Raw genomic sequence first — 27,691 nt, forward strand, 5'->3', positions numbered from 1 at the left:
GTCGGGGCAAGTGGTGTGTGTGTGTCTGTGTGTGTGTGTGTGTATGTGTGTGTGTGTGTGTATGTGTGTCTGCCTGTGTGTATATGTGCATCTCAGTTTGTCTGTCTTTGTGTCTTCTGTTGGTGGATGTGTACATGTCTGCCTGGGGGTTGGTGGAATTGATTACACAGCAGTGCTGTTGGTGCCAGAGAAACTGGCTCTAGGGGAGCATGCAGGAATTTTTTGACCAATAGACAGGTGTCAATATAGTGAGTGAGTGCTGGATGGCTGCAGTGTGTTGTTTACAACAGTGTGGAAGAAATAATGATCCCATAAATCTTAATAGATAAAATCAGAAGCTGCAGTGTGGGGACAATATGTAGCTCACCTGCAACAGAGGAGGTGCTGATGGGTAATCCCAGTAGTGCGTGCTCAGATATGAGGGCCCGGGGAGGTGGGATGTCTCAGCTCCATCCTCTGCCTGCTTTTTCTCTCCATTCTCTGTCTACTCCCTCTATCCTTTCTTTCCATCCTCTCTCTGTCTGTTCTCTCCATCCTGTCTCGGTCCTCTCTCTGTCCTTTCACTCCATCCTGTCTCGGTCCTCTCTCTGTCCTTTCTCTCAGCGTGTGCTCTGTCTCTTTACTCCACCGTCCTCCTGCTGACTGTGTCCGTCTGAATGTTCACAGGGAGCAGTGCCCAAGGGCAATGCCACCAAGGAGTACATGGACAGCCTCCAACTGAAGCCTGGGGAGGTCATCTACAAATGTCCCAAGTGCTGCAGCATCAAGCCAGAGAGAGCCCACCACTGCAGGTAAGACGGATAAAGCATATCAATACCTACATTTAGTCTGAGGGCACTCTCAGGTTAGTTGATATTCTGTGTGCTTCAGTACAATATGTGATGTAGTAAACATAGTCTCTGTGTTGTTAGTGTACATTCCAAGCCGACAGATGACATTGCTGTCTGTTGTCAGGTTAACTGCCTGATATCTGCTTTACTGTGTGATGATAAAACATCTTTAATTTGAACTGAATTAGACCAGCGAAATTAAAAGGATGGCTTGCAAACTGAGCCACTTTATCACTCACAACATTAGTCATCTCCTGCTTGTAATGTGAGGAAAAAATATGAAATAGGCTTGTTTTGCTGACTTTATATAACATGCTTGAAAAAAACTGCAAGCTTCACCACTTGGCCAGGGGTTATGACATTCCCTTCCTGTAAACATGCCAGACTAATGGCATCTCTGGCTGTTTAACTAGCTAGCCAGGGATACCATCTAGTAGCTAAAAATGGTAAGTAAACTCAATCATGTAAACCAGCTACAACTATTCAGGAGAATGGGTTAGTTCATGAAGGAGCTAGTTAACTTTCACAACTATCTAACAGCCTAATGGATTGCTAGAAAGTAGGGTGATTACTTGACGATGATAGATACAGCTGGTTTTGCGTCACTGGGCTTTTGCTTGCTTGCTATCAGTAATGAACTGGCAAACATCACACAAAAGCCAAAGATGTAGTTTTTGCTTACTACCTGATATGAAGTACTTTCCAGCTCACTATTTAACTAGCTTGCCGCATTTATACATAGTTCCTCATAAATTATCTACTTTTCCTGGAAAACTATTGGAAAGTCCTTACTTTGCAGACTGATTGGAACATATGATTCTTTTTTGTCTGTGTAGAGCATTGATAAGGTGAAAACTCAGTACTGTTGGTATTTTTCCCACAAGGCACCAGTGCAAAACTTGCCAGCTGTTTCTCCAAATACCCCAGATTTGTCAATGTCATCCTCTCCCAGCAAAGTTCAGCTGCAGCAGTGCCTTGAGTAGCTGTTTGGTTCCAGTGACCTCCAGGATGTTTGCTTTATGTGAAAGTCTAATGCATTCTGTTCTGATGGCAGTAGACGGACTGTTTCTTGTGTTTCTCCCCCCGCAGTATTTGTAAGAGATGTATCCGCAAGATGGATCACCACTGTCCCTGGGTCAATAACTGTGTGGGAGAGAACAACCAGAGGTTCTTTGTGCTATTCACTGTAAGTGAAATTCCTCCTTGTCATGTGGAAAGTCAGGCCGTCAGGTGCATTTACCAACAGGGTTCAAACAAGCATGTTGGAGCAAAGCATGCAAGGTTGTGAAACCAGTAAAACTGCAGACCACAGCGAGAGGCTGGAAGCACAAGCTAGTTGTTTGTGTGCCCATTTTTGTCTTCAAGGCTTAGTAAAATTGAAGACATTATCCTTTTGTAATATTCACTCACTTGTACTCAGCATTGAAATGCTTAACTGTGTGGAGAACTAGCAGCAAAGAATTGGCTGGGAGCCATTTATTGGAAATCTTGCTGGATGTTTATACCAAAAGGAAAAAAGCAAAGGCACATAAGTACACTTCATTTTTATGGGCCCCTACGTTTTTATTCTTGCAAAAAGCAAATTCTGCTTTTGAAAATGGCCAATTATCCTTTATCCATTTTTGTTACATCTTTTCCATTGTATTTTCCCTCCTTTTCTATATTTTTCCATTTTTGTCTCATCCACAGAGGCTTTTTGGTATAAGAAAATGCTAAATGAAACAACTACAGTTAAGCGGAAATTGAGCAATAGTTAATGATGTTATTTCATTCTCCAGAGTGTAAACCTTTTTTCAGGAAACGGAGACGCTGTCTCATGATTGCCCAGCCACTTCTTGTCGTCATCCTATCAGCTATTTGTAAAATGAAAGAGCACATGTGACTGTGCATTTTTTGTGGAACAGCACTGTGATTGCAGAGTTTTGGCACGAAGCGTTAATACAGATTGTGCAAGTTAGATTTGATTCACATTCCAACAAGTCTTGGAACACAGGTGTAAATAAAAGGGTGTTGTGATGTCATCATGCACAGCACTTAGTATATAAGACCCCAATGTGCAGTTTTTTTTAATATTCTACATTGTATAACAGCTGTGAGATGCAGTACCTTGTTGTTGTGATGTACTCCCAAAAAGAAGTGATCAGTCAAAGATTATCCATGGTAATCAGCTCCCTGTCTTCTGTCTGTGAAAGGTTCACAGGTCACATGTACCAGTGGCCACTCTAAGGTTGCAATAAAATTGCAAAAGTTCATCTGCTCTAGCTACAATAAAAGGAAGTGTTGAATCATCTTCTACTTCCGACTGTTTCACAGCATGTTTATGTCTTGCCTCCTGGTGGCAGTAGATGAGTTACCTGTATGAACAACATGATCACTTTCAAAAAAGTATGAAAGGAACAGTGAGTCCTATAATGCTGTATTATTTGATTTGCCAGTGAGGTCAGTGCACAGAGTATGTATGGGAGAGTGTACAGCCCTTACAGTTAATCAGTTTGTGCTTTCTGCATAGTGTAGCTAAATTTAAATTAATATTCCCCCTTTATTTTTTTCTTTTAAATCAATTGAACAATGTTCCACATATAAATCATATTATTCAAGTTGCCAAACAATAATTTACTCAATCGCAAAAACAACTTCCATTTTGAAATGTGCCACTCCATATTTAAATGACCAGTTCTTGTCAAAAACTGAAATTCTGTTTCCAAAGGTCAGTATTGTAAATACTCGAGTGTTTCCCTGATCATGGAGAATTAGGACCCATCTAAGTATTGTGTTGAATAGGGTAGATTGTGTGTTTGTCTTTGCATGACATTTTGTGAGTCTCTCATCAGTAAACAGCTGGCCAGTGAGTCAGTGTAAATGAAGATTAACATGTTGCTATTTGTGTGCCACATTTTCATTTTGAGCAGAGGAAAAATTGTTGATTTGCTTTGAAATTTGGTTTGCCTCTGGTCAGTGATTTGCTTTTGATTTGTGCAGTTATGAATGGATAAAAAAATTGCAGAAAGATTGTTCTGTCTTTATTTTAGCTTCAATCTAAGAATTCACCTGTGGGTTGAGTAAGGCTGTAATAAGCAGTTTGTGTGGTTTATTTTAATATTAGCTGGTGTGATGGAATATATGCTGTAGTTCTATCATCCCTTTCATATGGAAATGTAAAATCAAGCCCTGAAAGCAATTCCACAATAACCTGCAGCAGCTGACAAGGCTTATAGACTTCTGGTAACATTAGGTGTCATTGCCTTTATTCTGTGTAGCAAATTGGGGTACAGTGTACTCTCTCATTCCCCAATGTAATTCTCCTTGTCTTTTTGACATTGACAAATGAGTCCTTGGAGGGACCAAGGGAGCGCTGTGCACAGAAGAATGATAACAGCGCTAGGAACAAAAATGCCAACATTAATTGGTCAAAGTCAGGCTAAGCAACCGCACCATGACAGCAGAAAGCATTCATCTTTTCTCTCTTCTCGGATTTTTCCCCTTTTCTTTGCAGATGTATATAGCCCTGATTTCCACCCACGCTCTCATCCTGAGTGGGTTCCAGTTTTTCACCTGTGTCAAAGTCCAGTGGAGCGGTAGGTGTCGGTCACCCTTGATTGACAGTGGCAGTATGAGATCCTTGCAGATACAGTCTTGCAGGTGCCCTGCATGTCATGGTCCTGGCATGCTTTTACAGAGCAATGATACTAAAATCTGGGGTTGCAGTGCCCCAGCACCAGGATTTGAAACAAGCAAGCATTTTGATGCTGCAATTTGAATGACACTACATATTGCACATTGGAGATGTCTTCACAGGAGCCCCTCAGAAATAAGGTGCTTCCTCTGAAGGGGTTTTAATCTGTTAATACATTTCTAGTAATTATGCTAAACAAAGGTACAAATTTCACAGATTATCCCATTTGCCTGGACAAGAACAGTCCAGAGGGTGTCATTGCAATATCTGTTCTGTTGCCAGAATACTTGGCTTTAGTGGACAGTGTTTCTGTGTTTCATATATGCCTACTTGTGCTTTGTTCATACCCATTGGAACATTTCATTTCTGCAAATCCTGAGGTTGTAAAATGGTTTTACAACTGCTGAGAGTGGCATGGCTGAGTCACAGGAGTGAGTAATGGCTTAAAGATGCAGCGTGGTTTGACAAACAGCAGCAGGTTGATGAGGGCACTGCAGCAGAGATCACCGACGCTGTGTCCTTCTCTCTCTCTCCAGAGTGCAGTGACTTCTCCCCACCGGTCGCTGTGATGCTCATGATTTTCCTGTGCCTAGAGGGACTGCTCTTCCTCACCTTCACCGCTGTCATGTTCGGCACCCAGATCCATTCTATCTGTAACGACGAGACGGTGAGTGCTAAGGACTGGGGATGTGTGCTGGAGCCCCATATGGTTGAACCCTGCCCAGAATTAGTGTGGAGTGAGCCTTGCATTCCTCTTCATGTCCAACTGAATTTTTTGGTATTAGAGGAAAATAACACCGGGCACTCACCTAAGTGGTGCTAATGCCCTCTGCCTTGAATTCTCTCTAAATGTGCTGCCATTCACTCCCAGGAGGGATATACTAAACTCTGGTTGAGCAATAGTTATGAGCCTGAAAACACAACTGATCCTGGACCAGCAGGTCTCAGTGACGTTCTCCAGTTGATTGATTGGCTGTATCATGGATTCTGTAATGACTTGGTTCAAATGAAACTTCAACCAGATCATCATTGCAAAGACAAATCCTCAGTTATCAATGACATTAGGCTCTAGAAGTGTATTTATTTATTCATGTATTTCTCAGTATTCAGAGAGATTTCACAGAGAAATGATAAAGATGATTGCTTTCAAGCCTACTACTACATAATTAAATTGATGTTTGTTTTTTAGTTTATCTTTAAAAAAGACTATCTGGCATAGACCTTTGGAAATCCTACATTAATGTTTTACTTTATTCAATATTACAATTCATAATTGCAAATGCAATGCAGAAAATAGATGCTAACTGGAAGAAATATGCCTGTAATGTGATGATATAGCAAACATAGCCACATTCAGTGATACTGAGAGAGGGCAGAAGGAGGACACTAAAGAAAGTCAAGAACATGTAGGATTTTTATCTGAAAAATGGGACAAGAACATGTGTAGTGGCTGCAATTTGCATATATAGATAGTAAAGCTATGAAACTTGATAATTTCATATGATAGTAAAGCTATGAAACTTCAGCCATTTCAGCAACGCTGGCTCCCAACAGTTTGGCTAAAACTGAAACAGTAGCTTGCTAGCTAGGCTGTAAATTCATCTAGCTTCTACCTGTTCAGCTACTTTGACTCATACCAACTTGACTAGGAGTAAATTAGTAGCTTTCTAAAGTCTGATAGCCTGCCACCTGACCTACAAAAACAGGAAAAACTGTGCTGCATCTGACAAAGAGCAAGACAAAGTTGTGCTTGCCCCACCTAAAGAGCACCTCTCAAAAAGGAAAAATTGCCATCTCATTTCTTTTTTCACTAATCCATCAAAGCTCACATTGTGGCCGTGCCTTACTTGTATATCATTAGTTATTATTAGATAGATGTTCTAAAATGCTCTCACTTGCATTCTGACCCCGTTATACATGGCTACGCAAAAAGATCCTACCCCATCACAGCCTCCAAAAGCAGTAGTAATGAATCTGTTCTATTATTTTTATGTTCAAGTGGCACACTAATCTGTGTAAAGAAAATGCTGATATTTCCCGGATTAAGATGACCTGATTCTTTTATGCCAGTACTTTCTCACTTGTCTATGGTACTGTGGGGAATCATCGTTCAGTCCTCTCCACTCTCTCTTAAGCCCTTTGCATGATAGAGATCTTAAGGTAGCTAACTAGGAAGTGAAACAATCAGGCTTAAGTTCAAAAGCTCATCTTAGAAATATGCACCTAATTTCCAAAATTTTGAGAAAGCCATACTTAGTGTAGCAAACACTGTCAAATGATGGAATCTTATATTGTAGGAACACTTGAAAGACACGTTGTCAAATACACTGATAGGCTGCCAGTTGACGTGTGTGTCTGATTTAAGAGTAAGTGGCCTGTTAAACACACACTATGCAGGTGAAATAGATACTGTGTTTGGAGGAGAAGCTGTAAGAAGCCAATGCAGGTAATTTGCTGAGCCATGCTGCATAGTAAATAGGCTGGAGAGTTGATGGCGAGTAGTGCCTGTATACCACGTAGGCATGAGTCATTCTAACTGTTCTAGATGCAGGGTTTCACCCTTCCGCTGTTGCAGACATTGACTGTTAAGCTTCAGTTCAAAAGAGAAAGGTTAGGATGAGTCTGAATGGACTGCTGCACATACAGTCTAACAGCAGACAGTCCGGTGCCACAAGGAAACCGTAGATGAGAGACAGCCGCTGGGTTTCACTCATGAACCCAATGATGAACTTCAATGATGTTAATATGTATCCCAGAGTAATCTGTGCCGGAACTCACAAATTAGTTTTTATGTTCATTGTATTAATCATTCAAATAAAAAAATCAACAGGCTTGTTAGTGGATGTTCGATGGCACAGCCATATGAAAAACCGATAAAAAACTGTTGAAATGTGTTGTTCCTTTCCACTGTGGCTCTGCTTCAAAACAAATTAATTTAAAACAAAGGACGCATTTGAATGTAATCTCAAGGTCAGACCTTTTTGTGTGGGCATTTGCAGAGAAAATTGCTAATATAGGTCATAGTGTCATCCAAAGGCCCAATTTGGCAATTTGCTGCTCTCTGTTTTGTCATGGTGTTGTTTCACCACATATATTTCTTGCTGAATCTTGTGCTTATGAATCTAAATAGGAGCAGCTGCTCAAGCTTAAATAATAGTAACATGTTTGAGGATAGGCAAGGAAATAAACCATCAATGCAATCACGCTTAATTGGAATTTATATATTAAAATAAATCTGTACCACGAGCAGCGTTGCATATGAGGTGGAGGCAATCAGTGACGCCTCCCAGGTTCCTCCTGCCGCTGTGTTAGGAATTCACGGTCCGTACTTGTAAGCACACCCAGCAGTGGGCATTTCCTGTGGGACTGGGGGCGGGCAGCGTGTAGCCTAAGGAGGGACACTGCAGGGCTGGCTTGGTGCCACCAGCCCGGCCACTCGGGTCAGCCAGAGCGTGTCTGCCTGCGTCGCCGTGGGGATGGCCCTGTGTCTGACAGAAGGGCGGAGGTGAAAGCCGCTGAGAGGGCAGAGCTCCAGGGATAATTGTGCTGCAGAAAAACCCTTTTCTCCTCCTTATGTGAACAAGTGTTTGTCACGCTCGATGAAGGTGGAAAAGGAGATTGTTCTTTAGTGGTTGTTTTTTTTCGATTATTATTATTTTTAATTTTTTGTATTAACAGTTCAGGCACTTATGGTGTGTTGGGGCTGTCCATTTTGGCATGCCACGCTGCTCATTTGGCTATGTTGTGCTGCCCATTTGGCTCAATAAATTTGACAATTAAATAGTTTTTGTTACACTGAATATAACAAATTATCATACTTGAAAGACTTACATCCATGTTAATACAACTTAGACTTTACGAATATAAATACTATAGTAGCCATTGACAGCATCAGCAATATTTGTGTGATGAAGCAAATCTTCAGATGCTTGAAAAACATGTAAGGATTGCAATTGGTCCTTATGGCTGTAATTTCTTCATAAGATTTACTCAGGACAAATTTAAACAACTTGTCATTACACAAGCCAGAATCCTATAACCTTCCAATTGAGTCCGGCGCCCCCTGGTGTAGAAACTGTGCTACATCTGAATATGCTTTTGTTGAGCGTTATTAAATAGCAAAGTTCACCATGACATAATTTCATAAGGGAGATAAATATTAACTACGTACCAGCAGTTTTAAAATGTGGAAATTGTAAGAATTAGATAATATCCATGCATGCAGTTTTGCTCACATTTAGATGTCCCAAATGCAGTAGAGACCAGCAGCAGGTGATGATAATTTTGGAACATGTGTGAACCTGGCTATGTGTCTGTTCTGGCAGGAGATCGAGCGGCTGAAGAATGAGAAGCCTACATGGGAGCGCCGTGTGCGCTGGGAGGGGATGAAGACCGTGTTCGGTGGCCAGCCCTCCTTGCTATGGATCAACCCCTTCGCTGGACTGCGTCTGCGGCGCCTACTGATGACACGCACACGCAGGGGCGGGCCCGAGTTCTCCGTCTGATGGAGTTCCATCCTTCTTCTAACGCTGCGGCACGCCAGTCCGCTGCCTCCCCAAACACACCCGCACACTCTCACTCCAGTGACAGGCATCTGGTGCATGCTCTGGGGGGCGGGGGGTGGCTGTCAGTTGAATGTTCAGCTGGGACTGCCCTTGTCTGGCACAAGCCAGCCTGCACGTATTGCAGTACCTCCAGGTGTATACATTAATATATACGTATATATTCACACATATTAATACACATTCTCTTACGCTGTAAACTTTTTTTGTGTTTTGCTTTTTAAATAAGCCGACAGTATGGAACGGAACAAGGAAAGGAACAAGGAAGTACTCATCAGAGACTCAGAAGAGCGGATGTGGAAGTGTAAAAGGCATATGGCATTAAACACTACATCAAGCCTTTTTATTTAAATCAAGGTGGGAGAAGGGGCATCACTCGTCAAGGGAAGAACAAAGAAACTGTGGAGAACAGAGAGCTAGCTCCTCCCACTTTTTATTCCCCTTGACGTCAAGATCCATTGAGTTTTCACATCAGTTCTGGGTCTGCTCTGTCTACCAACACCAGCAGTGTGTGGAGGAGTGGCAGCAGGGCTGTGTGAGAGTGCAGGGCAGCCCCTCTCAGTCTCACCATGGGACCTGCAGGAAAAAGGAATGGACTAACCACTACAAGCCCCCCAGAGGAAACTGCTGTTAAAGATGCTGTTTTTTATTGTTTTTTTCTGTTTCCCATATCATGATAGTCTCTGTGAAGGAGAGTAGTTTTTAGAACATTATTGCTGGAGAATCACTTTAAATTATCACCTATGATGGCGGTGTATTTTGGGGAAAAAGAAATCTTGATTTTTGTTGTACCATCCTGCTTAATTGTGTTTTTTTTATCTGACTGATGTATATACCATACCTGCATACCTTTACTTTGGGGGAGTCAGGTAGGCAGTGGGGAGAGAACAGATTTTTGGTTGCCTTTGGCTGTCTTCTCACAGTATCCTCATGACAATATCACAGGGTTGTAGAGACTGAGGTACCAACCTGCAGTAGGGCTGGTGACCAGTTCTGAAAAATGGGAGTGTTGGAGTCAGTTTCAATTTAGGAACACAGTGACTGGGGTTCCTAGGACTCTTTGGCTGTCCTGTGTACTTAATTCAAGGCTTGCTAATAGGATCAGCTGAATACAGGACATTTGTTTTATCATGCAAACATTTGGCAAACCGGTGATCACCAGTTACGCAGACGGAGAAAGTCCTCTGCCCGGAATCTTTAAGTGGGAAAATTACCACATTGTTGTCAAAAACAAACGCTCAAGAAATGGTGCACAAAAGCCCCTCCCAGCCCATTGAAGCAGAATGAGATCTCTCACAGCAAGCTCTTTGTGCTGTCTGTGACAGCTCTACAGGAAGGTGACATGAGAGGGATATGTTGTTAGCCAATAGGGGCCCCTCAGGCAGATAGAGCTTGTTTTGATCGGTAAATTCAATCACATTGTGTGCCATCTGAGTTTGTACATCAATGCTTAATGGCATCCAATGTGACCAGCTTTCATTGACAGGTATGGATGTGGGAGATGTTTTCTGTGTCTCATTCCCATTGAAATGTGTCTGTCTGAGACACATTGTCTGCTAGAGTCAGTTGCATTGGCTCATTTCTAACCAAAGCATTGTGGGAAGCTGTGTCGAATAATACATTATCGTTCCAGTCTAATCCCACCAACAGCCTCAAAGGGTGGCAAGCTCTGTACTCTCCCATTCCCTTTATGTTGAGCTCAGCCTCCTTTCCCCTTTGAACTTTCATCTCACAACAGGTAGAAGGGATGTCTGACTCTTTGCTTCTGTTTCACTGATTTTAGCCTACAGTTTGCAGCTGGTGGGTTCATTGCCTGCACCATTCTAATTATGGCCAAACATTTAAAACCTAACTTGTAAGTCCCTCAAAATATGTGAGCATGCAGTTTATTTTGAAGAAACGTGAGCTGTCGATGCCAAACTTGTAGCCAGTCTTTCAGTAAATAGATGCCTAAATCACTTTATGAAATGATACAATCATTCAGTCGCATTAATAGCATAGCCTTTGAACAAATCTCCATTTCTCATATGAAGCACTGCAATTACTGAAATATTGGAACTCTTTCTTTCATTTATTTTAGGTTATTTGGATAAAAATAAAACTTTTACTATCAGAAGGTGGACAGGGTGGATCTCCATGGGAATGTATCAGAAGAAACTGGCCTTTTATTTGAATACTGTAATGAGAATGTATGGCATGTTATGAAATCTTGTCAATGGTAGTTAAAAATGCAGGGAAATTGTCACAATGTATACAATCATGTTATGAACACAAAACCTAATATGCTTTCCACTTAACAAACAAAAAAGTATTGACTCACTCTATGTCTCCTCTTTCACTGTTCTTTGCATTGCTGTAAAACGTTTTGTGTCAGAGGGTGCTGATATCCCCAGAGTAAGAAGGCCCTCAATGCAGGATAAAGGCACAGTGCTCTTTGAGAGATATAGATTATCTATATCTATATCCATAGATAGATATATAACTAATTGTGTTTATTGTCTTCACAACAGATCATTGAACCATGTCAGGAAGAATTATTAAACTCTTACAGGCCAGGACATATGTGAACATATGTGAGCCAAACTGGACGTGTATTAATCAGAGCAGAACCATGAGATTTGCCTGATAATGACATAACCAATGTATACAACACATCAAGCTTTGTAACTGGAAAGCATACGCAGGTTACATCCGTTATCTACAGTATATGAATTACTGGAAGATTTTTTTTAAATGAAATATCTGTGTTATAAATGGTCTTTCTAATGTGTAGTTCTTTTGCATAATAAAGTTGTAAGGTTTAAAAGAATGGATAGTGAGAGGTTTCATCTCCTGCATCTTTCAAGACACAACATGGACCTTACCACTGCTGTCAATGTGCTGTATTGCTCTGTATTGCCCTAGATTAACACTCTTGCCAGGCTTCACAACCATTGCACCAATATCAAGAAATTGGACGCACTAGGCTGTGGGAATTAAACCATTAGAGATTATCTCACTGTGTTGCCTTTAGATGATTTTCTTATCTTTTTGTAAGTCGTTGGTAATCTGTCTCTACCTCTATGAAATGATACAGCTGTAACCTTTGTGTGAAGTGTATTCAGTCCTTGGGCAAAGTCATGGGGATGAGCTCATACTGTAGGTTTTTAGTTTACTTGGATTTTAACATAACAGGGATGTCATATTTTTAGTCTTCATGAAGCAGCATCTGGTATCCATGAAATGTCTCTGCAAAGAGATGCAGCAAAGGAAAGCTGGTCTTTGCGTCCCCACTGGCCTTTTGTGTGTACTACATTTTTTTTTTCTCTTCATCTTGAGCGGAACATAGAGAAGAGAAAGTAACTGATTGACCTTGGTTCCTAAGAGTTCCAATATCACATAACATTATTTTTTGGAGATTTAACCATTTTAAAATGCTTGCATGGCAGACACTGCATGGCAGAATTTCTTATTCTTTACATTTGTGTATGCATATGTGATGCTTAAATGAACCAGTGAGTTCTGTCTCTACTGTTTCATTAATTATCCATGCAGGGAGAAATAACTGCACTTACTTGTTAGTGTTTTCACCAAGATAATGCAGGAGGACAGAAGCTACAGTAAAAGCCAGAAGTTGACCAACTGTATGTCTGGTTGTCCATTTTTAAAGTATGCTGTTTATTTGTCTGTGTTACATCAACTTACATCACATACTTTCCATATTATACTAAAACATAAATCTCAACAAAAGGTATTACAAGGTGAGTAGAATAGCTGTGATTCTGAAACTGTGCTATAAATATATCTCTCCATTTTTTTACATTACTTGTTTTAGCCTTCTCAGTATTCTAAGATCATGAAGCATCTGTGGTCTCTTGGCCATTAAAAATTCAAAATATATCATTTTAAAAGTGCTGTGTGTCTGTTGTCATCCATTGAATAAGGTCTTTCTTTAACATCTAATCTTTGCATGAGGTTTAAAGGCGTAAACTACATATACTGTATAGTATTTATCAAAGTTGGGCTGATTTGACAAATGATTTTCCTACATATGTTTTATGCCAGTAGAAATGATCACATCCAATGTTTGCATGATGTCAGTTTTTCAGTTTGTGTTTCAGTAAGAAAGTATCATAAGTCCTATGTTTTAGCTTATTTGACTGAGATGTTTCGAAGCAAAATGGTGCTGTTTTGCACAGACTGACTTCAAATTTATATTTACTGTCAGCAAAACTGAATTGGAGAATAGGGCGAGAAAATTCTATTTTCTTACTGTGCATATTGGTACCACTATTATTTGGTTGAATAAGGGCCTTGGCCTGATGATCTTTTTAGGATAACTGCCAGATGAAGATGATGTAAGTGCTCATGTTTTGTGTTTGGTATGCATTTACATCAGTTGAACATAACTGTAACTATCCAGCAAGGTGTAGAAGGGTAAGAAAAATATTTCTACAGTCTTTGATAAGATTCCAGTAAAAGTGGAAGCGACCTCTGGCACAGACATACCTCTCATATATTCTTATTGATCAACAAAGAAAATGAAGTCCATTCTGGTTTTCAAAAAGTGCTTTGCCAATAGTCAGGTAAGTACAGTATTTGTGATAGATCAAACCTCATTGGTTGTGTCTCATCTATAGCTTCTTTCTCATTCCTTCCACCTCACGGCAACCCAGAGAGTCACCAAACCAGTGAGACCATTGGCGTCTTGCACAGTTGTACATCTTGTACATAAAAACTCCAAGCTGAAGTAACTCGAAGCAATAATGTGCCTCCATGGGTATGTGGAACTCCATTTCGAGGAGCTACTGGTGAAAAACAAGCATTTCTTTGTCAGACTAGGGCCTTCTTAGCAGCATTTGTAATTGCTGTGTTGCTCTGTGATGTGAAAGTAAACAAATCCTGACAACGAAAGATGTACTCCTTGGTGGGCAACACAAGTCCTGTCTAGCAGTCCACAAGAGACAGCCTGTTCCAGCCATTCTGAAAGGAGCCATGAGAGGCCAGGACAAGCCACATGCTAATTACTTTTCCTTTCACGTTTGTGCCTGTCTTCAGCCTCAGCAGACCATCCCCTACTCAATTCACAAATGTGGCAGGGGTAAATATCACTGCTGTGGATTATAAACTATTGCAATCTGGTCTCAGCACAATCATCAGTATGTGATTCTTGATCAGAGTGTGTGAAGTGTCTGTGTGAGACATTTTGGGCTGTATTGTTTCAAGATTAGATATTTCTGTGCTATTCGTTTTATACAATAAGATAAAGCACAACTCGTCATCAGTTTCAGCTGGCTATAGTCTTTAATTGTGACAACAGCTGTGAGGTTACTATTAATTTTGGCATAAACATTTTGGAGCAGAGCTGTTAATTTACAAATATTTGAGATATCATACTGAAGGGAGGGGGGAAAGGGCTATATAGTATGTTTTTGGAAAAATAACACATTGATATCGTTACACTACTGGCACAATACTTTTTATATGCTTTCCATGTTTTCCAGGTCACAAGCAGTCCATTTTGAATTTTAACACTGAAAAGATAATACAGATTATAATTAGTTGTTATCAGGCAAGTGGAGTCGCGTTTCAAATGGAAGGTTGGTGTGGCCTAAGTTAATCATTTCCCAGATCTCAACACATAGTCCTTAATGGGAGCCCAGGTCTGCTCTCCTCTGCTCTCCCAACATAGTGTCTATGTGTATGTGAACACGGACCATGCGAGGTGCACTGTGTTGCTCGTTGCTGTTGTTTCTCCTAGGGAAGTGGAGCCAGGGGCAGAAGACAGAGCCCCACGTTGACCTTGGGGGCCAGGACCTGTTCCGGGGACTTGATCAGTATGACTTTGCCATTGTGCTGCCTGCCTCTAGGAGGGACTGCCTCTGGCACTTTGCACACCAAAGTGGGCGCTTCTACTTGACCTACATGGTGAGTGACTGTGCATCTCTTCAACGTGTGATGTCAAGATCCTCGTTTGTCTTTACTATTTGTTTTGTCGAGCTGTGCCAAGACAGACAGTAATTCTGCTTTACTCTACATCACTCCACATGCAAAGGTTTTCCCAATGAACTTGCTGTAAATAAATGTGTGTAATTTGTTAGTTTTTGGACAGTTGTTAAAACACTTGGAATATTGTTGCAAAACCTGGTTAACAGCTTGTTTTGTCAGTTGTTAGTTTTTTTTTTGAGAGAGAAGTTTGAATCACTCTTATGTGAAATATATGTGTGAATGGTCTGAATTTTGAATAATATACATAATAGAGGGAGATTCAGATTACAATTAAAAATCATATGTACAAGTGTCTTTTCATATGGTTAAACAGACAATGGAATAAAGATAGCCTAACTGTGTTCAAGAAACAGTATATGCCTTATAGTCACATAGCAGTGTAAATGTGTGACCTGGCTCTCCTTGATCTTATCAGAAGTTGGCAATTTTCTGGTGACATATGATTTGACCTTCCATTAAATAGTGTTGTTCAAACAGTACCTTTTGTACCTCTTTATATTTCAAAAAATCCTGTGAACGCATTACTAAATTAAAGCATTTTCATTCAAACCAACATGTTTTTCTGTTTAAATGTTGAAATTCTTTGTAGGGTGATCACTTGTCCAAGTTCACTCTGTGTAAATTCTACATTATTATCCAATCAACACAATATATTTTCCATGACTTTAACTTTTGAGAGGAGGAGAATGTGATGCTTGTGGATGGGAACATTTAGGGCTGGTTTAAAATAGCTTAATATATTCTCAGGTAGTTTGACTTGCATTTGCATTTACGTACACTCCAGGTTAGATGTGGATGACACTAATGATCACTGTTATTTATGTGCAGGTCCAGTGGGTGACAGGCATGACCAATGACAGGCAGCTGACAGTCACTGTCAGCTCTCCACGTGGGCTCCTAATGGCTGTTGAAGAGGACACTAAGGGTCACATCAACTTTGAGACAGAGGAGACAGGTGAGCTGCTGGCACCATGCTGATGTCATGAGTGGTAGAAGTAGTGTTGAACCTTGTGTCCTTGTGTTCTATTTCTTTATCTTACATGTATTAATCAGATTTGATTTACAGTAGTGCCCACAAAGCACACAGCAGTATGCTGAACTCTTAATTATTCCTTTTAAACTCCTATTTACAACATTAAAATATTCTGTATTTAACTTCCTGAATCCAGGTTTTTACCAGATGTGTTTGAGCAACTTCCACAACCGTTTTGGCGGCATGCAAGTCTTTCTTAACTTTGGAGTGTACTATGAGGGCTTTGAGGAGGTCCAGAAAAATAAAGAGGAGAGGAAATACTTGAACGATACTCTGTCCACCATTGAGGTAGGAGGTGCTTCTCTTCTGAGAGAAGACGCTAGTATCCCCATACAAACTTCCAGCATTTATTGTTCCTTTTTCATTACTCTATACAGCAACTTCAGTAAAGAGATCAGTTTAGCCTTAACAAAAAAACTGCACATATGTTGAAAAAAAAACAAAACTGTTTTTCTGTCATGTGGTGCCGCATGTCTGTCTTGTAGCCTCTTGGCCAGGTAATTTCCCTGATTTGAGGCAGCCTATGTCATCTCAACATTTCTTCAATAAACTATCAAGAAACACTCTTGCTTTGCAGGGCAGTGTCAACAAACTACAGGGTCACATCTTCCACATGTGGCGGCACTACAACTTTGCACGCATGAGAAAAGGTGCAGACCATTATCTGCTTCTCTCCAACTACAATTATGTGAACTGGTGGTCTGCTGCTCAGAGTGTGGTAATCATCACAGCTGGCTACCTACAGCTGTTCTTCCTCAAGAAGCTCTTCAACACACAGACCAACAAACCACGTTGTTAAGCCGCCCTCCTGGGGCCTAATGTGACAATCCTACCTGTATCTACTGTGGTTCCTCGTGACATAAAAGGAAACAGGATTCTCACAGTCTGCAATTCTACAGAACAGTTAGAAAACCCAGTTTCTGAGAGTCCATAGTTTCTGTAGGCTTTCCTGCCTGGCACACAGTTTGACGATTCAACATTATTTTCATTAAACATTAAATCTGCAAACATTAGTGCCAGATGGGCATTAACATTGACATAGCACATTTAACTTTAATAATTAATATAAAAATCCATCACCTGAATGGAAGCTAGATTCTTCTAAATTTTAACTTGATATGTCTTCTCTGAATTAGCAATGTAAATATACATTTTGATTTATCTATTACTTAGTCAATGTCCCAAACATCAATAAAGCATATTATCCAACAAAAGAAGCACCACGGGTGGTCTGTTTTCAAGAGTGAAAAAGGATCTGGTTTGTAAAACATAGTTTATTTCATCTCAGGGAACATTCTATAAATGTCTGTTTTGATGTACAAGGAGTCAACAGTCATGCCCTGAATCAGCATGACAGGAGACGGTGGGGACAGTGCGAAAGCTGTTAGTCTTCAGCCCTGCTTATTCAGGTTTCCTTGCTGAAAAAGACCCTCTGAACAGTCTTTGTTCACTTGTCCAATAAGTAAGTATTACAGTACCGGACCCCCCCCCCCCCCCCCCCCCCCAGCGGCAATTGATGGAGTAGTCTGTCTTAATCAGCTCAGCTTTAAGTAAGAGTGTCTTCACTCCGAATGTACTCCCCAATATCTGCTTGGTGGAACACAACAATGGACATCGGGTCCACTCTGCGGCACTCCTGCGTGGATTTTGCAGCCACTCCAAAACCCTGCAGGTAAAGAGGAGATGGTTAGGAAAGGTAAATACTGACAAAAAGACCATACTGACACATGCTCAAAGGAAAGCAGCTGATGTAAAGCAATAGCCAGCCAGTGTGTGAAGAGAGAGAGGCTCTTACCAAGGGTACATCTGCCATGGAGTACACCACCACACCCTGGTACTGCACTGTGTTCTCTGTGATCCGGCCCAGACCTGACTTTAGAACATGGTTCCCATACAGGAATGACTGTTCTGCTCCAGGCTTCACCCAAACCTTGAACTGAATTCACACATTCAGAAATAGGTGCATCATAAATGTCCAGTTTATAACTCATCATAAATTTCAAATGTGCATTTTTAACAGGAGGTTGTAAATACAGAAGCACATTAATTGGTTCTCAGTTGTAAAAGTACAAGTTGTCACATGGGCACACATCTAAAATCATTTATGTCATTCATCATCATGACATTCAGGGTCTTCACCTTGGCATATGGAGCTAAATAGTCCAGTGCTGTGATGTGCAGGCGGAACTTCTGAGTCTTGGTAAATTTTCCGAAACATGTACCCACAGAAACCAGCTTCTCCCGAGAAATATTTGTGGCCAGCTTCAAAATTCTCTCACTGATGGAAAAATGGGGGGGGGGGGGGGGGGGGGAGGGGAAACTACTCATCATGTTTCATGTTTTTCAGTCATCAGCAAAAACCACACAGTGAATGGTAGTTGATATGCCAACAGGATATAGAGAATGTTGCACCAGGTAAATCTCAAGACAGCAGTAAGTGGCCTCCAGTTTTACGCGGCTTGATAGACAGGTAACTAATTAGCTATCTTAAGTAAAGAAGAAAACTGCAGCCTCTCGGTGTTACTTACCTTATGTAGTACACACGGTCATTGTGAAGTCTGAAGCAGTACGTCCCATCTGGCCGATCCACCAACAACTTAATATTTTCTCCAATACTGTAAAATTCAAAGTAATGTTCGTCATCACATATGTGTTTAAAGGTTGCTAGCGCTCAGCGGTGCAATTAATAATACAATTACAAAATTACAAGAACAAATTTATTGTTACATCTATTTCGTTTGCTAACAACCTTATCCACAGCACCCCGTGGAATAAGGTTGAATAAGGTTCAATGCATATTCCATCATTAATAGCTACTTACTATTTTGAGAGTTTTTCGAACATGGTCTTCGTTTCATCGTCTGTTAACGGCCGCATTTTGTGAAATGTAAACAATTTGTGTGGATTAATCGGCAAGTTAGATACGTGTAAGTTATATCTCGTTCACTACGGTAGCGGCAGCTCCCCGTATTCAAGACTACACGTGTTTTGCAAGCTAGCGACGCGGAAGATCTGCGCAGGAAAAGGAAACTCGTCCATGTGGCAGTGTCACGGAAATTGAAGCCCAGAAAGAAAGCGGAGGAAGTCTGCGCTGCGCATGTCACTCCAAACGTTGGACCCTCCCATTAAAACCAATGTAAATTGTACAAGGTACATTGGTAACCAATGAAATTGTAAATTTCTAGTAGTCTGACAGCAATATTAAACATTCAGCTAAAATAGATTTTTCCCAGTGTAATTGCCATTCTCCCATTCATGCGAATGAAAAAAATATTTTCATATTCTGATATTGCTAAGAAATATTATGATGTTATACTAAAAGGGATCAAAATATGAATGTGTATTTTGGATGTAGATTGTGTTTTTTTTTTTTTTACATTAGATTGAATGGAATTGCCTGATATTTGGGCAAGACCTCTGCTTCCGACTTGAACTCGATTCGCCAAGCGGCCCGGTTAAACATGCCAGAAACAGTCGCCTGTCCTCATTACAACCTACTTCCTGTTCCACGTCAGTTCTTGTCGTCGGGAGGAGTGTTTACAGCAAAGATGGCAGCGGTGGACGTGGAAGATGAGAGCATTCTTGCTTCAATTTTCAAGGACAGCTTCCCTGACAATTGGAGAGACAACCCAGACTTTGCAGCTTATTTGACAGAACTCAGCTCGTATGGCGTGGAGAAGCTGAATCGGGAGCCGGAGAAGTTAGCGGAGGAGCGGGCTCAGATACAGCAACAGACTCGGGAGCTGGCCTTCTCCAACTACAAAACCTTCATCCGCACAGCAGACTGCACTGAGGAGATATATCGAGATTTCGGTCGTGTTGAGAGCAGCGTTTCTAAATTACTTGACAAGTTGCCTAGCTTCGGGGAAAAATGCAGGTTCGTGCATAACAACTTTTTCACTTACAAGACTGCGTAGTTACCGATACTTAGTAAGTGTATAGTGTGCAGCTTGCTGGTTAGCTATGTTCTAAGTGCAATGGTTAAGTTGGCGCGCTAGCAAGCTACAGACGAGACTGTGTCCTGTAGCTGTATGGCCAGAATGCCATGTGTTATTGGTCTTCAGTAATGATCGTTCCAACATAATGATCGTTCCAGGGGTTTTGTGAAGAAGGCAGAGGACATTGGCGTCAGTCGGCGCATGAACAGCCTGACGCTGAATCGCCACACCGAAATCCTGGAGATTCTGGAGATTCCCCAGCTCATGGACACCTGTGTCCGCAACGGCTACTACGAAGAGGCTTTAGAGCTAGCAGCCTACGTCAAGAGGCTGGAGAAGAAGCACTCCTCCATACCTGTCATCCAGGTAATATTACGTCCGCAACCAGCCTGTAAAGCTTTTGTCAAAGGGGTGTGGACACACGTAAATGTGAACGGTATAACAGGTTGACTATGAAAGAATGGTTAAATATAACTAAATATATAATGTAACTGGCTAAAAATGTAAAGTGTCGGTTAAAAGTCACGTTCGGAAGTGTTTGGAAGTTTATGATCCTAATAACATCCTGTCTCTGTGGTAATGGCAATAACAAAATTGTCTGAAGTATGGCATGGTATAGAATATGTTCGCTGAATATGACCTGCAGTATCTTACACCTGCAGGGTATCATACATGAAGTGCGCCAGTCTGCACAGCTCATGCTGAACCAACTGCTTCAGCAGCTTCGCAGCAATGCCCAGCTGCCAGTATGCCTGCGTGTGATTGGCTACCTGCGGAGAATGGACGTGTTCACGGAGGCTGAGCTGCGGGTGAAGTTCCTGCAGGCACGGGGAAGCTGGCTGCGCTCAATCTTAGCTGCCATCCCGGAGGATGATCCCTACCTCCACATCACCAAGACCATCGAGGCCTGCCGGGTGCACCTGTTTGATGTGATCACCCAGTACCGTGCCATTTTCTCAGATGAGGACCCCCTGCTTCCCCCTGGGGGACAGACTGTGAATGAAAGCGCTATCTTCCATGGCTGGGTGGTACAGAAGGTGGCAGAGTTCTTGGAGACTCTAGACAGAGACCTGCAGTGTGGGGTGGGTGGCCGCCTGGACTCCCTGCTGGGGCAGTGTATGTACTTTGGCCTGTCTTTCAGTCGTGTGGGGGCAGACTTCCGTGGACAGCTGGCCCCCATGTTCCAGCGGGTTGCTTTGGCCACTTTCCACACTGCAGTACAGGAAGCTGTAGACAAGTTCCAGGAGGACATGAATCTTTTCACACTCATCTCTCTTCCCACCATGCTGGGCAGCACCCTCCCGCCTGTGGCACCCAGCACCCAGCCTGGCTCTCTCCAGCCCCCCATGTCACTCCTGGACTTTCCCCCACTAGCCTGTTTCCTCAACAACATCCTGACTGCCTTCAATGACCTGCGGCTGTGCTGCCCAATTGCCCTGGCCCAGGATGTTGCCAAATGCCTGGAAGATGCCCTCATGAAGGTAATGGAAGTTTTCTGGTATGATTACTGTTAGTGTGGAAGACAGTAAATGTGACTGTGTAATGCAGTGATATGATCCTGTGGGGATATTATGTAAACACTGTGATGCTGCATTTATCCTGCTGGTGCTGAGGACTTTGTTCCTCTGCCTGCAGGTGACTAAGCTCATCCTAGCATTCCACAGAGCTGAAGAGACTGCGTTTAGCAGCCGGGAGCGGGAACTATTTGTCCAGTTCAGCTGCACCTTCGCTGAGGACATGGTGCCTTTCCTTAACCGCTGCCTGCAGGTCCTCTTCCCCCCCGCTCAGCTCGCAGTCATACTGGGTAAATACTCTTACCACAATGCTTAGCACGCATATATTTGACTCTTGGTATGGTATGATAAGTTAACACAGTGAACAATGTGTATTTATAACTTGTAGTACTATAATCCTTTTTTATACATAGGCATGTCTTCTGCATGTGATATTCTGATGACATATTGTTTGTCCAGGTGTTCCTCCAACACAAGTCCACAAGTATGGGAGCCTGGGCTGCATTGATGTGAATGTAGTGCTGGAGCCTCTGGACTTTGTGCTACCCAAGAGGGAGACAGTCCACCCACAGGCGGATCCCAGTGCTCAGCTGATGAGCCTTATAGCCAGCGACCCCTCGGTCGGACTTGAACCTGAGCCGTTACCAAAAAAGGAACTCTTAGAGACCCCTCTGGCTCCTCCCTCCAGTGGGGACAAAGGAACAGGAGCAGGAACAGCACCCCAGGATGAGGTCAAAGGGGACGAGGCTGATACATCACCGCAGACTGTAAACACTAGTTCAGAATGAGGGCTGTTTCTTTGTGGAGGGTTTGGCTCAAGGGAGGCTTCACATTTTTTGAATTTCCTGTAACAAATTATATGTTGGTAGTGGGGTCTCATCAAGTAAGATTTTATTTTATGGAATCTATGTGAACTCTCATCCAAAACCTTTTTTACAGTTTATCATGTTTTCTGTCAAGCCTTGAATACTTTGCTTTGATTTGTGTTTGACTTCATTGTATTTTTTCAAACCTCTTCTCAAAACTCCATTGTCAAGACAACTATACCAGATGTCTGCTAATCAGTAACTAAATCATGGGCTGTATTAAGTCTAGGGTCATAATTTATGTGTCTGTTAACATGGGCAATATCTTATTTAATCAATAAAAATATTTTCAGTTCTAAGTCACTATGCCAAAAGTAAAGGTGTGCTGTTGTGAATGTTCACTAGCAACTTACAGGTATGCTACTTCATTCTCAAACAGTGTGTGCAAATATGATTTTGAGAATAAATTATAAATGATTAAGGATTCATACACAGGGTTCTTGCACATTTCCCATTAATATACAGTTGAGTTTTTTGCAGCTTAGACTTCAAGTCTTTGAAGGAAATGTGCAACTTGAAAAGAGATCTCAGCTCTGATGGAAAGTTGTTTGTGAGTTGTGTGCTAGGACCAATACCCTTTGGCCCACATTATTTTATGATTTATGATTTTTTTTTCTTAATTCAAGTTTTCTAAATTTAGACACTTTTTCTTCTTCTGGTATGGCTAAACTTGTTTGCTGCATTAGATATTCAGAATGTGAATATAAAGGGGGGGGGGCTTTATAGCTCAAAGTGGACCCATTGAGAAGCCCTAGGTTACACCATACAACTAATTTGCTACAGAACCATAAATCTAGTCATGTTACTTCCATCCTAGAGTAATAAAAATGCTGAATTCTTATTGAAGGAGTATCTGGGGAGTAGCACTGGTATGGAATCACAAATGGTTTCCTTATATAAATATTCTTTATATGTTTTTTTCCTTATGTTCCAGACCTGCAGAGGACCCCTTGTACATAGATGAACAACCAATGTAATGCTTTAATTATGACACAATGAGAAAATGCTGCTTCAACAAATTTTAATATGGGGTTGCAAAAGGATTTGGTTCCAGAGGGCAGGTATAGTAGCGTGCAGCTTTAAATATTGTCCAAAAGCACTTGATGATATAGGTTTCCTGTAGAGAACCTGGTATTTTTTAAACTCTTTAAAATATAGTTGATCGTTTTACTATACCAGTATTGTCGGTATATATATATATATATATATATGACATTTCCATGGATATAGCCTCAGGTTAGTTGCATATCAGTGCGTCTTACTGGAGCTTATAGCAAATTGTGCTTGCCTCATGATCCCTGTCTGTTTCATATACTCCTTACACAACTGATGTGGCTGTAACCTGAATCCACTAACACGGCATGGAGGTTCATTTTCTCTTGACAAACTTCTTGCGGGCAGCGTTGGGATTGGCACGGCGTCTGCCCCCACCGATGTGGGTATCCCGCAACTGCAAGCTGGCAGCTTTGCTGTAGATGTCATTCTCTACAAAGGGAGACCCGCCAGCGATGTAGTCTGGATTAAAGACATCGGTCTTCTGTCTGGCTTTGCGTGACAGTCGCTGCTGAGGGAACCTCTGATCCTCCACCAGGTGCGGGTTGTTGCCATGTTTGCCCCCCTGTGGCTTGGGCAAGGTGAACTGCCATGGGAACACATTTTTCACATTTAATGCCATCACCATCATAGCCTCAGAACATCAAGACAAAAAATGTGTTTAAATATAGTGTAATGGCAAACAGTTCTGAGTATTATATAACATGTATTGTACACAAATAGCATGGTCAGTCAATGTGCATAGATAGGTTTTTGAGTTATGCCTGAGAATTTGGCTTAAAAATGGGTCAGCAAGCATCTTTCTTTCAAACATAGTTGCATATAGCATGCAAAAAGTAGCTGGTTGGTTGCTATGTGTCTCTGCCCATTTCCGTCACTGACCCTCATCCCTTTGGGGTTCAGCACTTTGGGGTTCTTGGAGAAATGCATCTGCAGGCTGCCATCCTCTTTGACGGTCACTGCGATCTTCTTCAGTGTCTTGTTCCCACAGTTTGGGCAAAACACTTTGGTCATGTTTGTAGTGGTCCTGAAATGAAGGGATGGAAAGACACAGCACCTTTTCAGCAAAGGGATTCAAAAGATATAAAAATTTTAAGCTTTTGACTTGAGCACTTTCCTGTTTAAAAATGTTGGCTACATTTTAAATACAGTATTGACACCAATATTTAAAACGGTGGTTGGAGATGTCCATGTGATTCTCTGCTGCTCATCAAATGCACTTACTTAAAACAGGCATGGCAACGCAGAATATAGTTCCTGGATTGCTTGATGAGCATTCCATTCACCGAGAGGACATGGAGTCCTATCTGAATCAGTACATTCTGTCAGAAAGACAAGAGTAATATTAATGTAATCAACCATCTGCAAACATTTTCCTTGGGCATTTGTTTCAGTATAGTGACAGCCAAAATAGAGAAGAATTCTGCCCCCACCCCCTCCAAGAATAAATAAAGGTAATACAGTACCAAGGTTTCAGTCATACCTGCATAGCAAAGTCTGTGGTCAGGCAGCCCACTTTGACATTGGCAGGAGACTCCCAATTACCCACATCAAGCTGAACCTGTTTGATGTTACTGGGAGTGATCCAGCCACCACCATCATCATCTTCATCTTCATCATCATCATCATCATCATCATCATCCTCTTCTTCCTCTCCTGTCTCTTCATCTGAGGCACTGCCATCCTCACATGAGTCTCTGGCTGGCTGAGAAGATCCATCTTTCCCCTCAATGGAGAGGCAAACTGACTGTAGCTTTTCAGCCACTTCACCAGGACTATCTGTTGTTGAGACTGTTTCTGCATTCTGTGGATAAACCATACAGTCATGCAGGTGAAGTGCACTTTTACTCTTCAAGTTGGTTTTACCATTTGTTTTTCTCAGAAAATAGTGGTCAGAGGGAATGACTGGGTTTGGAGATGGTGTACTAGGTAGTCAGTTGGGGCTGGCAATATAACTCGAAATGGCAGGGCAACCCACCAAATTTTGTAAACAAAATTTTCTACAAACACCAAGGGCACCAAGGACATGGTGACTGTTTTTATCAGGCTGATGTACAATGATAGAAACCTGTACAGGTAACAAGCAACACTGTTGAATTGTTGTATTTCACAACATGCTGTTTGTGCCTCCAAAGTTTTACAGCAAACAATACTGTGTATACAATATGCTAACTGGCAAGGTAATAACTTTAGAAGCCTTAGTATGTCACTACGTTCAGCTTCTGTGTAAAGTAAGAATTAAACTTGAGAAATTTGATTCTACTCCTGGGGCGCAATCTCTGATGTACACAGCATTCCTCTGTTTAGGCACATGCATAGCCTTAAAACAACTCTTGTACAGAAATGGCTTATTAGACCAATTAATGACAATCACAAGACCAAGGTTGCATTTTTGACAATTTTGCAAAAAGATGGTTTGAGCAAAAATAAATGGCTAAATAAGCCACCTAGTGATTAGACAGACAGGGAAACCCCTGGTATTGAATACTGGCCTACAGTAGGTCAAGTCCTGCTCACCAATAGTTCCAGCAAGTCAGCCTCTATACTGGGCAGAGGATTCCTCCAGAACTGGAAGCTGTTGAATTCTGCACTCTCAGGGGCCAGGGAGCTCTGTGAGAAGGAAGGGTCTGTCTTGCCTGTACCTGGCCTCTCTGGTGGTTTCTTTTTTGGGATCAGGAAGTAAAGTGATACTGGCGAAATGGTTCACACATTAGAGCGCTCAAAGAAGGAGATTCAACATTCAGAATAATTAGATTTCTATGTCTTTCTATATGCATCTATAACCATAAGGAATACTACTGATAATGTGACAGTTGATACTTCTGAGAAACAAAGACGAGAGCTTCAGTCCTCATCACAACATTGTGTCTGACATTAGTCCTTACTGAGACTAACCTATTAAGATTTAAAGTATTAAAATATCTATACAAACAAACTGAACTATTTGTCAGTTACTGGGTAGTGTCTGATTCACCTTTGTTGGCAGGTGGAACCCAGCAACGTTGACTGGGGCCTCAGGATGTCGCTGTGTGCTACAAATGTTGACCTGGGATCAAGGAAATTGGAGTTTAAAAACAGTATCCTTGTGTTCAAAATACAATTCTGCATTTGATGTTTCCTTACTTTAACCTCAGGCTCTTTCTTTAGGTGACCAGTTCCCACATTTTCTGTTTCCAGCTGATAAGTTAAAGCCAAGACCTTTATGTCTGTGGCTGACAGGCTGGGGTAGTCTCCTGTCTTTTTGGAGAACTCAGTCACTGTAAGAAGCACAGAAATATAAAAACGGACTGTTCGATGCTTTGTTAATGTGTACAGTTAAAACTCAATAGATTTATTTACTTTGTAAAATAAAACGGACTTTGTTGTGACTTCATTTGTGTCACTTTTATTTAACTAGATACAATTGCAAATCACCCACCAAATCGTACGTGCTCTGGGAAGGGCTCCTTGAAATTGAGCTTAAACGGTAGAAATGCTAGACTCCTCCTTGTCTGTTTGTCCCGGATTTCATCCACAACCTCCTTCACGGTGTATATATTCTTTCCAAATTCCTGAAAATAAGTAAAGTTAAAGCACATGTAACGAGCCACTGAGCTGGCAACTGTAGAATCATACTGAATAAGCTGCTAAACTAGCTAGCAAGTTTGGTACGATTACACTACGCAGTTATTTCTGTAGTTAGCAGAAGGTAAATCTAAATTTACTGTATTTCTAAGAAAGTAACATCAAATAAGGGAAATATTTTTAATGTTTAATCAGCAACAGAACGTTTACTCAACGAGAATTCAAGTATCATGTGGCAGCATGGCGCTGCTCTTGGTCCGTAGAAGGAGACACGCGGCAAAGTGCCGCAAACATTGAAACTAACATTATTCCTTAAAATATATGTTTAAACACATAATAAGATTAGCTTGCCCCTCGAAATCCTACCTGCAATGGTGCCTTTTTCAAAAAGGCTCCAGCATCAGCAACAACATGTTCCACCATGGTAGCAGCCATCTTTGAACACGTCTCTGACCCGACCCAATCAGAGAGAATGAATGTAAATGATCGTAGCCTCCCAGTTCATCGCGCTGGTTTAGTGTTAACATTCAGTAACGGCATTTTTGTGACTTAATGGGATTCAGTACCCTTGGCCATCGTTTTTAACATCTTGCATCAAATGCGAATGAACGACACTTGGATAGATCGTTAATTAATTAATCACTTAATTTATGTTTTAAGAGGTGTGTCT

The 27,691-nt window shown here is 41.5% G+C and overlaps 5 protein-coding genes across 5 annotated transcripts in view; 3 read left to right on the plus strand and 2 right to left on the minus strand.

Moving 5' to 3' along the window:
• The window catches only part of zdhhc7 (zinc finger DHHC-type palmitoyltransferase 7), a 28,608-nt gene extending 16,226 nt beyond the window's left edge, over window positions 1-12,382 (plus strand). The window contains exons 4-8 of the mRNA XM_036535538.1: window positions 667-791; window positions 1,920-2,016; window positions 4,324-4,405; window positions 5,040-5,170; window positions 8,829-12,382. Coding sequence (XP_036391431.1) covers window positions 667-791; window positions 1,920-2,016; window positions 4,324-4,405; window positions 5,040-5,170; window positions 8,829-9,008 — 615 coding nt within the window. The 3' untranslated portion in view covers window positions 9,009-12,382. The remainder of the gene's footprint in view (window positions 1-666; window positions 792-1,919; window positions 2,017-4,323; window positions 4,406-5,039; window positions 5,171-8,828) is intronic.
• Window positions 12,383-14,762: 2,380 nt separating this feature from the next.
• On the plus strand, window positions 14,763-16,885 carry tmed6 (transmembrane p24 trafficking protein 6). The gene is made up of 4 exons (XM_036535598.1): window positions 14,763-14,972; window positions 15,882-16,008; window positions 16,223-16,374; window positions 16,664-16,885. Exons 1-4 carry the CDS (start codon window positions 14,763-14,765, stop codon window positions 16,883-16,885), a joined length of 711 nt encoding a protein of 236 aa, XP_036391491.1.
• A 695-nt stretch (window positions 16,886-17,580) lies between these two features.
• On the minus strand, window positions 17,581-19,140 carry nip7 (NIP7 nucleolar pre-rRNA processing protein). The gene is made up of 5 exons (XM_036535708.1): window positions 18,908-19,140; window positions 18,615-18,701; window positions 18,226-18,364; window positions 17,882-18,022; window positions 17,581-17,752 (listed from the first exon to the last, which is right to left on the minus strand). Exons 1-5 carry the CDS (start codon window positions 18,961-18,963, stop codon window positions 17,633-17,635), a joined length of 543 nt encoding a protein of 180 aa, XP_036391601.1. The 5' UTR covers window positions 18,964-19,140; the 3' UTR covers window positions 17,581-17,632.
• A 480-nt stretch (window positions 19,141-19,620) lies between these two features.
• On the plus strand, window positions 19,621-22,342 carry cog8 (component of oligomeric golgi complex 8). Its single transcript, XM_036535437.1, has 5 exons — window positions 19,621-19,963; window positions 20,183-20,390; window positions 20,687-21,505; window positions 21,660-21,828; window positions 21,998-22,342. The coding sequence occupies exons 1-5, from the start codon at window positions 19,635-19,637 to the stop codon at window positions 22,324-22,326; spliced, it is 1,854 nt and encodes a 617-aa protein (XP_036391330.1). The 5' UTR covers window positions 19,621-19,634; the 3' UTR covers window positions 22,327-22,342.
• A 1,287-nt stretch (window positions 22,343-23,629) lies between these two features.
• On the minus strand, window positions 23,630-27,660 carry nob1 (NIN1 (RPN12) binding protein 1 homolog). The gene is made up of 9 exons (XM_036535185.1): window positions 27,388-27,660; window positions 26,876-27,008; window positions 26,581-26,714; window positions 26,432-26,503; window positions 25,975-26,118; window positions 24,941-25,261; window positions 24,682-24,779; window positions 24,340-24,484; window positions 23,630-24,043 (listed from the first exon to the last, which is right to left on the minus strand). The coding sequence occupies exons 1-9, from the start codon at window positions 27,454-27,456 to the stop codon at window positions 23,774-23,776; spliced, it is 1,386 nt and encodes a 461-aa protein (XP_036391078.1). The 5' UTR covers window positions 27,457-27,660; the 3' UTR covers window positions 23,630-23,773.
• Between the last annotated feature and the right edge of the window lie 31 nt (window positions 27,661-27,691).

This window comes from Megalops cyprinoides, chromosome 8 (assembly GCF_013368585.1).
Source record: "Megalops cyprinoides isolate fMegCyp1 chromosome 8, fMegCyp1.pri, whole genome shotgun sequence".
Classification (NCBI taxonomy): domain Eukaryota; kingdom Metazoa; phylum Chordata; class Actinopteri; order Elopiformes; family Megalopidae; genus Megalops; species Megalops cyprinoides.

Coding starts and splice junctions, on each gene's coding strand:
- nip7 (XM_036535708.1), bottom strand. CDS start 18,963: ATGCGGCCGTTAACAGACGATGAAACGAAGACCATGTTCGAAAAACTC. Junction 18,702..18,907: donor TTCGAAAAACTCTCAAAATA/GTAAGTAGCTAT, acceptor TGAATTTTACAG/TATTGGAGAAAATATTAAGT. Junction 18,023..18,225: donor ATTTAGCTCCATATGCCAAG/GTGAAGACCCTG, acceptor GTGTGAATTCAG/TTCAAGGTTTGGGTGAAGCC.
- cog8 (XM_036535437.1), top strand. CDS start 19,635: ATGGCAGCGGTGGACGTGGAAGATGAGAGCATTCTTGCTTCAATTTTC. Junction 20,391..20,686: donor CCTCCATACCTGTCATCCAG/GTAATATTACGT, acceptor TTACACCTGCAG/GGTATCATACATGAAGTGCG. Junction 21,506..21,659: donor TGGAAGATGCCCTCATGAAG/GTAATGGAAGTT, acceptor CTCTGCCTGCAG/GTGACTAAGCTCATCCTAGC.
- nob1 (XM_036535185.1), bottom strand. CDS start 27,456: ATGGCTGCTACCATGGTGGAACATGTTGTTGCTGATGCTGGAGCCTTT. Junction 26,715..26,875: donor CCCAGAGCACGTACGATTTG/GTGGGTGATTTG, acceptor TGCTTCTTACAG/TGACTGAGTTCTCCAAAAAG. Junction 24,485..24,681: donor CGTTGCCATGCCTGTTTTAA/GTAAGTGCATTT, acceptor CCTTCATTTCAG/GACCACTACAAACATGACCA.
- tmed6 (XM_036535598.1), top strand. CDS start 14,763: ATGCGAGGTGCACTGTGTTGCTCGTTGCTGTTGTTTCTCCTAGGGAAG. Junction 14,973..15,881: donor GCTTCTACTTGACCTACATG/GTGAGTGACTGT, acceptor ATTTATGTGCAG/GTCCAGTGGGTGACAGGCAT. Junction 16,009..16,222: donor CTTTGAGACAGAGGAGACAG/GTGAGCTGCTGG, acceptor TCCTGAATCCAG/GTTTTTACCAGATGTGTTTG.